Below are 11,971 nucleotides of genomic sequence, written 5' to 3' on the forward strand. Positions count from 1 at the left end.
AAGAGTGGGACTGTTGCATGCTTCTAACGTGGTGGTAAGGAGAGATTCCCAGATGAAAACTAAACTACGGCTGGCTTCTCGCATGCAAAATTTACACATGTGCTCAGTAGGGTAAAGAAATCGTTGTTTCCTAGCACCATGCTAAGCAGCAAGAGGGAGGTTTCAGTGATGCAAGCATCATTGCCATACCTCGGACCCCTCTCTATACATATCTGCAGAATATTTAGGAAGCGCAACCTGGTACTGCCATTAGCTCCACTTCCAAACTTGCGCAAGCTTCTGTGTAAGGACAGAGACAAGCTCTCCACGCTCGAGAAATCGGGGGTCTATGCTGTTCCACTGGAAAATCTAGCAACGGGAATAAGCACACGATATATCGGGGCCACCATCAGAATGCTTGTCAGCCGCCTCACCGAGCACCAGGACGATGTGGTGAGGGGTAGGCACACCACAGAGCTAGCAAAAAAGGCTCTCGAACAGTGTTTCAATCCGCTATGGTTGCAAGCGCATATGCTCAAGTGCTGCAATGATAGAAAAACAGTTTTCATCTGGAAATCCCTCCTTACCACCACGTTAGAAGCATGCAACACTCCCACTCTTGAGCTGCCCAATATCTGGGTCACGTTATTCAAGCGTTTAAACGTGCTTTAGCATTTCTAATATACGATTAGCGTAAGCACGGGTCTGCGCATGCGCGGCCTCGCTAGTTGTGGAGCTAGATGCTCGATCGGCTTTCGAATGTTTTTTGAATTTTTAATTTACATTCGTAATGGCTTTGGTAAAGCTTTATGCATTCCATTCTGCATCGGTTTTGTTTCTTTTTAAAGTTTTTCGGCAAATTTACGAACTCGCCTGAAGACGACGACAGTAAGGTTCGTCGAAAGTACTTGCGACAAGCAAACGTGGATATAACGCTGAACTCAGTGAACTTTTCGCAACGTTTATACGGTCTTTGGTGTGAATATTGTCGTACCGACAGTTTTTATTCAAGTTCTGAAACTGTTTAGTCTGAAATTTTAAAATTGCATTTGTTTGAAGATTGTTATTATGTGATATCTGCAGATCAGCACAGTAGGCTACATGTTACACTCTCGGGTGCTGTTTTCTTATTCTTCTTTTTAGAACAATATACATCATTTTCATTTGATACTGATGTTGCTGTGGAGGATCTGGTTTCTTTCTTAACACTTTTAGGATTTTAATATGGAAATCCTCACTCTGAGAGGAAGGAGCCTACATTTTCTTTCTCTAACTCCTTGTCAAACCATTTCAGAAGCATTTCATTACGATTTATGATAGTACATATATACAATATCACTTCGCAATTAGAATCGTACTACTTTGAATATGGAAAAAAGTCACAGGATTACTCACGGGTGAGTGCTGCACTAACTTGTCCATGACAACTGAAACAAAGGCAGTACTAGAAGTGTTAGCGATGACTATTATTTCTGATTCTGATATCTTGTCCTACCCAAGTATACCCTTTGACGAGAATTTGGCCACAAAACTTCGAAGAAGCCCAAGTTACAAATGTTTTAAAACAAAAGGTGAGTACAGCACTCACACTTGAGTAACAGCAGGTTAATGTTAACAGAAAAGCTCAGAAGATGACGATATTTTACCAAAACAAAAATTCCCTCGTTTAATGGTGCAGAAAAAATTAATATTGACATACAATATTTTTGAATGTGATTGTTAGTTAATTATTGATTGCTTTAATAAACATATTGTGTGAATCTGGTGGGTAAGAAATGGTTTTTCTTACTCATTTAGCCTCAGCTCGGATAAATCAGCCCACAGGGTTGCTAGAATGGGTTTTTAATATTTGATTTTGGGGGCATAAAGTTGAGTTCAGTAACGAGACTATTTTAAATTAAACGAAATAAAATTTAATAAAAACAAAATAAAATAAAGATATAATATGAGGCAAAATATAAAATACAGATATAAAAGAGATTCTAAATCCCTATATTCACGAGAGAGAGAGAGTTTACAGTAAATAAAACTTACTACCTTGTTGAAGTTCTTGACTTGGTCTTCTTAGTTAGTGATGAAGATGGAGAAATACTGCAGCGGCTGCTGTCATGGAAGAACATAACAAAAAATGAGCCCTCAAAGCCTGCTCATTCATACTAACCCCCAAAATCACAGGAAACCATTTGACAAACCATTTCACAATTCAATGTTGATCAAGGCAGTGAAGTTCAGGCAGGAACTTAGGACGTGCAAATTAATATTTTGGATGAGAAAGGTGTGGAGTTGGAGTACAAGAGAAATCTTTGGATAACTCCCTATGGCAAAGACATATTTCTGTTGACTGCTGTCTCCTATGTGGCATCTTTGGACTAAAGTCAACTGCGTCTCATATGGCAATCTATTCTTTGGATGATTGTCGTCTCTATGATGGCAAGGTCAGATTCCTATTGACTGCCTTGAATGGCGGGAAAATCACCCCTTTTATTGTACTTTCTGACCAATAGCGTTAAAGGATTTACGGTTGCTAACAGGATGTGCGAGGACGTGCAGACTGATAGATCACCAGATGTTTAGATTAAGATAAGAAATAAACTCTTGGGAAAGGAAGTTGATTTCCCTTTTTCATAAAAAGTGACAGCTGCATCTTCCTTTTTTGTAAACTACATGTAACAAATAAATGTAATTTCTCACGCTAATTAACTGCTATAATTACGATTCTCACAATATTTTTCCTAATTACAAGAAAGAATAATACAGTGGGTGATCGGTTAACAAACACTTTTGCGAAAAATTTATGCTTGGACAACAAACACATGTTCGGATAATGTGAGGACCCAGACGAGATCCAAAATCGCAAAAATGCAGAATTCTGTTGCGAAAAAAATAACGATGAATTATGTGAGAGAGAGAGAGAAAAAAAACTCTTAATCAAAACAACGTAACGAAAAATGTAAACAACGAGTCTCGGGATGACGGCAACGCGTGTTAAACGACCTGTTAATGTTTAATCCAAAGGTAGAACTCTGACACACGCACTCATAAAGAGGTATAAGGTTGACACAAATATTCAAAGAAAAAATTAAACATAGGAAAACAATTTCAGAAAAAGGGAAAAATTGGAGAGATAGAAAAATATCGCGTGATCGTTAGAATTCCAAAATGACATCAATTGCAAACAACGGATTAAATTATGAGTGCAGGTGTTGTGGTTCTATCAACAATCTTGGAGTTAGTCGAAAAAGAGTGTCAAATAGACACCTCGAATCGGACCTTTCCCGCGACCCGACATGGTCTCGTTTTGCACTTGGAAACAAAGGGGAGGCCAATCGAGAAGCGAGGAAAGGGACGAGGGACCAATTCGCAAGGTGGACAGGACACGGAAAAACGTATAAAAACTGGGACTTCAAGGTCAAAAGGGAGAGTTTTTCGGAATGACCGACGTGCCACTTGAGGATTAAACCAGTGTGTGCTGTGTCATCCCTCGGAACTTAAAGTGTGCCACCGCCCGTCAACATCGCCATCGTCTAACAGCCCTTCTCGTCCACCCGGGACTGGATATAGTGACCTGCCAAACTCTTACGTTCTGAAGATCGCCGAGATTTGGATCAACCTAACCGATGTAAGCATGCATTCAACCAAATAAACGGTTTTCCGCATGTAAACACTTGTCATCATTTGCCTCCTTCGCCACCGCCCACATACACGGGTTCCCTTAAGCTCATCCTGACGTGGGATATTTAAGCCCAGTCTACACTGGTCCACATCTTACACTGGTGTCAGCAATGCGGGATTAATTGTATCCCCCTTTAAAGTCGGCGAATCTTACAATAATGAACACCTCACAGACCAAACACAAGAAGTAGTGATGTAAAATAATGGATACTGATTGGTCTTCCCTTGTTATCAGGCAACAGTTTGGAACTTTTCAGAGCACAGGAGATGTTGACATCGATGCTCAACCTGTATATACTGATCGGATAGTATTCCTCCGAACTTTGAAACTCTCCCTTGTAATTCCAGCCTTTTATTTTTCTGAAAGAAACAATTCTTTTATAGTATTTGAGAGACTGTTGGGTGGGCACTCATTAAGTTTTGTGTCGGTTTTTATTTTTGGGGTGAGAGTATAATATCAAAGGTAGAGAGTGGGCAGAAGATATCTGATGTTGCTGGACAGTATGGTTCGAACAGGTCTACAGTAGGCTGCAGTTCAATCTTATTTAAGAAGGATACAGTGTAATAAAGAAGACTCAAGCAGCTAAACGAGTAACAAAAATCACATCTGAGAAATAAAGAACATTGAAGAGCTCATAATGGAACCTGAAACTGATCTGGCGACAGAAGAATGCCAAGAACTCTTGAATGAAGAACACCAAGAAACTCAGCAAGATACGTTTTCTTCTGAAAAAGAGGATTAATGCCGATATCTGCTATTAAACATCTTTTGAAGTGGGAGGATGTCAGAACAAGTTTTAGAATGGCATTCAAACCAGGTTGAGGTTAATAGGCTTAGGGATCTCTACAATTACATTGCTATTAATTACTTCTGAAAACTCCTGAAGAAGAGAGAAAAGCAATTGACATTAGACAGATTCTTTAACCCCCACAAACAGAAAAAACATGACTAATAAAAATGCAAGACTGTGTGTATATGTATTTTTATTATTACATATAAATAAACATAGTAAGAAAGTATATATTTTTTATTTTTTGGAGTTTCCAGAACGAATTAATCAAATTCCTATAAAAACCTATGGTAAAATCGATAATCAGTTAGCAAACAATTCAGATAGTGAACAAAGTCTTGGAACGGATTATATTCGTTAACCGATCACCCACTGTATACTTTTGCTCACTTTTGAACCTAACCCTACATTTTGTAATAATCTTTTGTTTTGTATACCATGTATTTGCATAATACTGCATTCACTTTTTCAGAAGTAACTACTGTGTTATATGGGGCTTATAAAATTAGTATGAGGGCGTGAAGTCCTATTAAGATGGATTTATAAAAAAATTACTAGTATTGAATAAGACTGAATTTGTAATTTAGTTTCTAAAAATATTAAAGTATTATTTCTAAATTATTTTTAGCTGGTACATCTACTTATAACACAGAACCTGACCACTCTTAGTGGTTGTGCTACTAAAGTACTTTTCACAATGCTGGAAGAAGTAGCATGGCAAGGTAATATAAGATTGTTAAAATTTAAAAAAACACGAATAAAACATAAAAATAAAATAAATTGCCAAAATTAATTTGAAATTTACAATTTTCAGTGGCAAGTAATCAACAAAATATTCATATTCTCCATACACTTCTTCATGACCTAAAGAAAACTATGCGAAAGTATTATTGTTGGGGTCGTCCATTAGGGAGTACATTGCTCTGGGAACAACATTTACGTACTATTGAACGGATCTGTCTCATGGCTAGTCACATTAAAATTAAAGAGGTAAAACACATAAATACCCATTTGAAGAATAAAAGTTTATGCAAGTTTTATAAATGTTATATTTTTGAATTAGCCTGAAGATGGTCGAAAGTTAACTGATCTTCCAACTGAACTCATCAGGGAAATTCTTCTTCGCTTGAGTGATTATAGAGACTTGTTGAATTCTGGACAGGCATATGATGTAATGAAAGCACTCTTAGACGAGCAACATATATGGAAGCAGCTATGCCATTTCCATTTTACATGTCAACAGATTCATAATGTTTTAGAAAATGGCAAGGGTAAATTGAAACATAGTAACAAAATTGATTGGCAACAACTCTTCCATCATCTACGTCGGTAAGTGATTCCAACATCCAAAACAATGTTTTCTGGTTTAAGTGGAATATGCACATGATTTAAGAACACAGAGTATTATTAAATCATATTGAAACTGAATAACAAAATATTAAGATAAATTTTTAATAGTTAATGAATTAACTTCAAACTATAATTCCTTAAAGTACAGATTCTTTGATATAAAATATGTATTAAATTCAATACTGAAATAAACACTACATATTCTAATTTAAAGAATTTGACAGAATATTTTTGTATACTGTTTAATTGCCATTAAATAAACATTAAAATAATTTTAAATTATTAAAAATTGTTGTTTAATAAACGTTTATAATAATAAATTCTATATTTGATATTTAAAATACTATAAATAGGTTGATCTCTCATGAATAATGAGTTAAAATTTTGTTCTAAAATATTTACTTTCAATTCTTTTTTTTCTCTGATATAAAAACATGAGTTTGTTTCATAGTTAATTGTAGTTATAAGCGTAATTATTAAAACAACAAAATGAACCATCCAAATATTTATTTAATGCTATTACTGATTATAAATAAATTGTATTTATAGTAAATTTGGATTGAAAGAAGAATATGCAGATTATTTATTTCTCTGTAGACACTGCCGGAGTTTATTTTGGAAAGTAAGTATAGTATTTAAGTTTAAATCAAATGATTCAGTATTAATTATGTAAGTTAATGATGTGCTTTTATACTTCACCTACAGTTAAAGAACATTAGTGTTTTGAAAGTAGAATTATTTTCAAATGTCCATGCCTGTGTAGGACTGTATTGGAACTAGACTGTTCAGATTGCTAATAGCAATTAGCAATCTGAACAGTCTAGTTCTAAACGGTAACAGATATTTTTGTTTTACAGTAAGTTTTTTTGTAACCTTAAGCTGTTTAAAATCTATACATAATTTTATTGTGCCATTTGTTTCTTTTCTTACTGGAACACATAATAATAGCCATGACATTGCTCCTGTGTCTGGTTTCTATAATATCCCTATCTAATAAACATTGTACTTAAGAGAGAATGTAAAAGCTGAAATATAAACTCATACATCTTACCAATAAAACTTCATGAATGAACATTTTTATTTTTATTTTTTTCAGTAATTAGGTCAATTTTCAGACAGAATACTATCAGTGACACCATATAATATAAATATTGACACTGATCTTAGTGCAAATTACAAAACTAAATACCTCATTTGCAGTGCCACTCAAAAGATTAGGAAGTACCCTCACAAACGATTAAGGATCCTACCTTGTGCCTCTTTTTTGTCTAGCTAAAATTGGAAAAATGATTTCTCTTAGCTGGGTTCACAGGATAAGTATAAAGATGCTTGGCCTGTAGTTGATTGTAAACTATCACCATCCTTGAAGTAACCTCCACCATGCCTCTCAATAAACACATGATTAAACTAGAATCTGCCATAAATAGTACTATTGTTAGATGGACTTTGGCATTAGTCATTGGCGGTTCCGTTCATTTGTCATTACACATAAATAGGTAATCACTGTCCAGTAAGTTGTCATTTCTGTTATTAGATTCTGTTACATAATTCACTTTCTTTGTCTTCAATTTTATTTCTACTTTTGTGTCTCAGAGACAGTGTGGAAAGCTTGGTATGAGGCCTGGGGGTAGAGTGGGTCCATTTTGCTTCTTTTGCTTGTTTTTCTAAACAAATGAAATACATACAGAATATTTCTTTATTGACAAAACAATTTTAAAATTTTATTTTCAGTTAGATGTTGCCTGACACCTTTGCATGTTGTATGCAATACTATTAGTACAATGCCTAATATAATTAATAAAGTAAAATTTGTATCATGCGATTGTATTAAAAAGAAATAGAAACTTGCACAAAAAATTTTTAAGAATAAAAAGTTACATCCAAGTGTGTAAAGCTTTTAATTGGAAAATTTAAATGTGTACAGTTTTCAAGCCTTTTTAATATTGTATAATGAAAAATAACATTGACATAGCTGTAAGGAACATACATCAGCCAACGGATGAGGGTCATCAGCATGAAAAACAATGGCACAACTTATTTAAAGATTGTAAAACACATAAGAGAGTAAAGTGAATGAGAAAGAATTTAGTGTCTAATATGATCACTTTATGGTGTTTTTAAACGACAGTCTAAAAAGAGCACTCATTCAACACAAAGAAAACAATTCAAATGTTAAATCCAGCTTCTTTCAATAAGTGTTTGTGTAACCTAGAGTTAAACAAAAACACTTACAAATGATTTGGTCTGGAATGGCCAAATTGTGCCATGTTCCAAAATTGTATAATAAAGCCTAATGCAGATAATTGACACTTTCATAACAATATTGTTTCTTACTCGTTCCATAACATAAAAACAAGATACAGTTTCATATATATTGTTTCTCTTTCTAAATTTCTGTCTCAGATCTTCATGTATAATTTCTAATAAGTTTTCTATTTGAAAATCTTGCAAGGCTAACAAATTACTTCTCCAATGAAAAAGGGAAATTATTAATGCTGGAAACTGATCTTAACAACTGATTGTTGGAATATTTGTTATGAAAAATTTACTTATTTTGCAACTGCAATGGGTGCAATTTAATTGCACCCATTGCAGAATTGCACCTTTGATCAGAAATGGCTCTAAAGCTGTGTGTACAGTACATTGTAGACTTTTCAGATAGAGCTCTCACTAACATCCAAGTATTGCTAGGATGATGATAGCATTCTAGCTAGAATCGCAGTGTAAATGACATGCACTGGTCTCTGTATCCAATTTTGATTTTCATTCGTTTAACTCTGTTATCGAGATTAACGAAGGATGGACGGACGGCAGACAACAGTGGGAATTTTTAGGTCTTCAATTTGAAAATTGCAGCCCAAAAATACAAGTTACAAAAGGAAAGACCAAGTATGTTGGTAGGGAAAGCCTTACATATTTATATTTACTTTACATACCAGAATTTTCATATTTAAAAATAATGTTCTGTTACAAATTTTGATCAGTTGTTAGTTATAGTTTACCAATTTGGACTTCTGTCACTCCTCTAGTTTAAACTTCCAGAATCTGAACCGAGTACAGTGCATTACCTGACCAAGATATACAAAATCTGTATATCCCTTTTTTGTATATTTTAAGTATGCATTTTTATATAATCCATTTCGAAGATACTGACAAAGCCTGTATGTGTCTGATATTAACAAATTATATATTAGCTCAAAATTCAGATTTTTTCTCTTCAACATTTTTCTCCAATAACTTTGCTTCTGCCAATTTAATAAGTACCTTCTTTTTTGATGTCTTTTTCACCAAAGTCACTGTCATTCTTTCTTTGTTTTTTTTTCTTCAAAGGAAATTTTGAAGAATCTAGTCATGTTTCTAACCCCTTTCCCGGGATGCTTCTGTATAATATATTCCACTTGTTTTTCTCTTCCATCAGTATTTAATACTTTCCTGCTTTTTTCACTCATTATTTATTCCTTAGCCCATCAAAGATTGTAACATTTCTTTTAAAAACTATTCTTTTCCTGGTTGCCTTCTCTAGAGCTTTATAAAAAGAAAAACTCTTTCCACTTCCTTTCTTCTCTACTGTTTTCTTCTAATTTCCAAATCGTCCTTCTAAACTCTTCCTTCTATCCCATGCTGATGTGCTACGTCACTGTGGAAGTAAGTACAATCCTTCCAAAATTCTTTGTACCACCCGAAGGTGGTAGCAAAGGAAAGGGACATCGTCCCAAAAGGCAGTTTCAGTGGTTGCCAACCACTGGTTGCTAACCATCTCAGTTATTCGTTCGGACTCAAAAATGGTAGTAAATCATTGCACCGAGTGCTTATCTAGAAAGTTCCGCGGTTACTATCGGAAACGGGACCCGTCTAATTTCGTCCATCTCGAGATGGACGAAATTAGATTAGGCATAACGCGTGGTACGAAATTTATTATTAAAATAACAAATAAACGCTTTAATGCGTGACAGACAGTATTCTCGTATTCCGAGACTCAGATTTCGGTATCGTTGCCGACGGATTTCGTCAAAGCGTAAAGTTTAACCGGGCGAACTTTTTTCTTTGCAGTCTTTCGGACATCCGTGCTTGGACCTGTTTACCCCCGCTCAAAACGATAACGAAGAGGGAAACGACAGAGACGACGACTGCGTGGGTACGGTACCTCTGTACGTGCCAGTACCGCCTCAAATGTTTCTCAAATTTTTTTCTCTGTGATGGCTTCCCCGGTACACCGTTCGATTTCTTTTCTTTTATCTCCAGTTGCCCGAATTCGACTTTGTTCTATTTTTAACGGCACAAAAGAAAAAACTCTGACTGTGACGCCGCGCGGCCTCTAAAGATAGTTTAATATTTTTTAAACTTAGTTTTTAATCCCGTATTTTTTCACCAGCGGGACCAGGGCCGGCGTCGACGTTTTCGTCGGCGTGGTAAGGAGATTCCGAGCTTTTATTTTCTTCTACGGAAAGCCTTTCGACGCGGAACGTAATCTTCGACCCGACGGCGCAAGACCAAGTTAAAAGTTTGGGCGTTGCGCCTGAAAGTATTAGACCGAGGCATTTCTCCCCGGGTCTCTTCCGTCGGCGAGAACGTCGAGGTGGCCAACCCGGGATATATCGATCCTATTTTTGTACATATCGGAACCGCGCGACAATGAAAGACCCGTTCGTTTCTCCAAGCCTCGGGCGACAATCGTCGGTTCGAATTAACGGCGAAAAATTTTATTTTACTAGATCCGAATGTATATAAAAAGACTTTATGCCCGACGCATATACACCTATACATATATTATATTATTATTATTATTATTATTATTATAGATATAAGGTACTCGTTACGTATCGTCGACGTAGATTAGACGAGCCCGCAGGCTGGGCTCGAAAATTAAAAGAAAAAAAAAAACAGATACGGATTATATTTGTTTTCTCTCGATAGTTTAAGGAAAATGTTGACGTGTAATTATTCTATGGTAAATTTTAATTATCGTATTGGCCGGATTTAAAAACGTACGGCCGTTTGGCGAATCAATTGTAAGGATTTCGATCGAGGGAGACGAGAGGGCAAAACTCCTGCAGGAGCAGAGAGAGAATCTTCGTCTCCTTAAAATCCTCGTTGGTGCCCGGAGGATGCATTTGGGTTTTTAAAACCGTTGACCTGGTTAATCTCAATTAAATTTTAACTTAAAAGTATTATTCTGTTAAGTCGACGCGGCGCGCCCAAATATTTTTTTGTATTTTACGTTTATTTTATAACGGGAGGGAATTTTATTTCTGTGTTTTTTAAATCTGTGATACGAGAATGTGGCAGCTTTATCAATATTTTATTATTTTTAATTTTAAAGTTTTCTGGGCACCGCGTTGCTCTCCGCCGTAATTTCCAGTCCGGGAGACGCTTTTCTTCCTGGGCCGGGCCGCCTCCCCACCTGGTCCAGGTGGCAGACGGTCCACACCGCTCTGGGGGACCCGGGATCGAATCTGGACGAATCGAAAAATCCCTGGGAATTTTTCGGGATGGTCCGTCCGGATACGTCGGGTCCCGGATACGTCGGGTCCGGTCGCCCCACGGTGGGCCCGGCCCAATCCGTAATGGGCTAGCTAAAGAGACCTCCTCTTAGTGCCCGCAGGGTGGAAAGAGTTAAAAACAAGGTCGCGCCATAAGCAAAATATCCGAAAAACGGGTGGGCGTGGTCAACCAGTGGGAAAAACCGGCGCGGGCCGAGAGGACGGCGGAGGGAAGAGGAATCGTCTTCAACTCGGGACTCGTTTTTCGGTCTTCCGACCGTCTTTCCACTCCTTCGATGGTTTCCTCTTCCGGTATTTACTCCCGCCGCGGCGCGTGGCGTTAAAACAATTTATCTCCTTTTCGCCCTATTATCTGTAAGTTTATTGCCGTTAACTTATTGTAAAAATGTTGGTAAATAAAATAATTCCACCAAATGGTCTACGCGCTCTTTATTTTTACCATGCCGATCCGTCCGGGATGTGATCTCGGTGCGTCCATAATCGTCATGCCCAGCGATTTCCGGGCAACCCCCACCTGTTTCGCGTCCCTGGTGGCCATTGGCGTAGCCAGGGTTTTGTTATGGGGGCCTAGTAGAGGTTGTAATTTTCTGGGGATGGAAACCAGGTTAACTGTGGGCGCCGTGCCCACCCATGCCCCTTTCTGGCTACGCCCATGCTGGTGGCGCGACGTCAACTGGG

General features: G+C 37.0%; 1 protein-coding gene across 1 annotated transcript in view; it reads left to right on the forward strand.

The window, feature by feature from the left end:
* LOC136985994 (F-box only protein 25) overlaps positions 1–11,707 on the forward strand; it is an 81,015-nt gene extending 69,308 nt beyond the window's left edge. Inside the window, exons 5-9 of the mRNA XM_067283428.1 lie at positions 5,071–5,164; positions 5,257–5,432; positions 5,506–5,771; positions 6,342–6,414; positions 9,843–11,707. Of these exons, the coding sequence (XP_067139529.1) occupies positions 5,071–5,164; positions 5,257–5,432; positions 5,506–5,771; positions 6,342–6,414; positions 9,843–9,989 (756 nt within the window). The 3' untranslated portion in view covers positions 9,990–11,707. The remainder of the gene's footprint in view (positions 1–5,070; positions 5,165–5,256; positions 5,433–5,505; positions 5,772–6,341; positions 6,415–9,842) is intronic.
* Positions 11,708–11,971: the final 264 nt, after the last annotated feature.

The sequence above is a fragment of the Centruroides vittatus genome, unplaced genomic scaffold, assembly GCF_030686945.1.
Source record: "Centruroides vittatus isolate TY-2023 unplaced genomic scaffold, ASM3068694v2 contig_986, whole genome shotgun sequence".
Taxonomy (NCBI): domain Eukaryota; kingdom Metazoa; phylum Arthropoda; class Arachnida; order Scorpiones; family Buthidae; genus Centruroides; species Centruroides vittatus.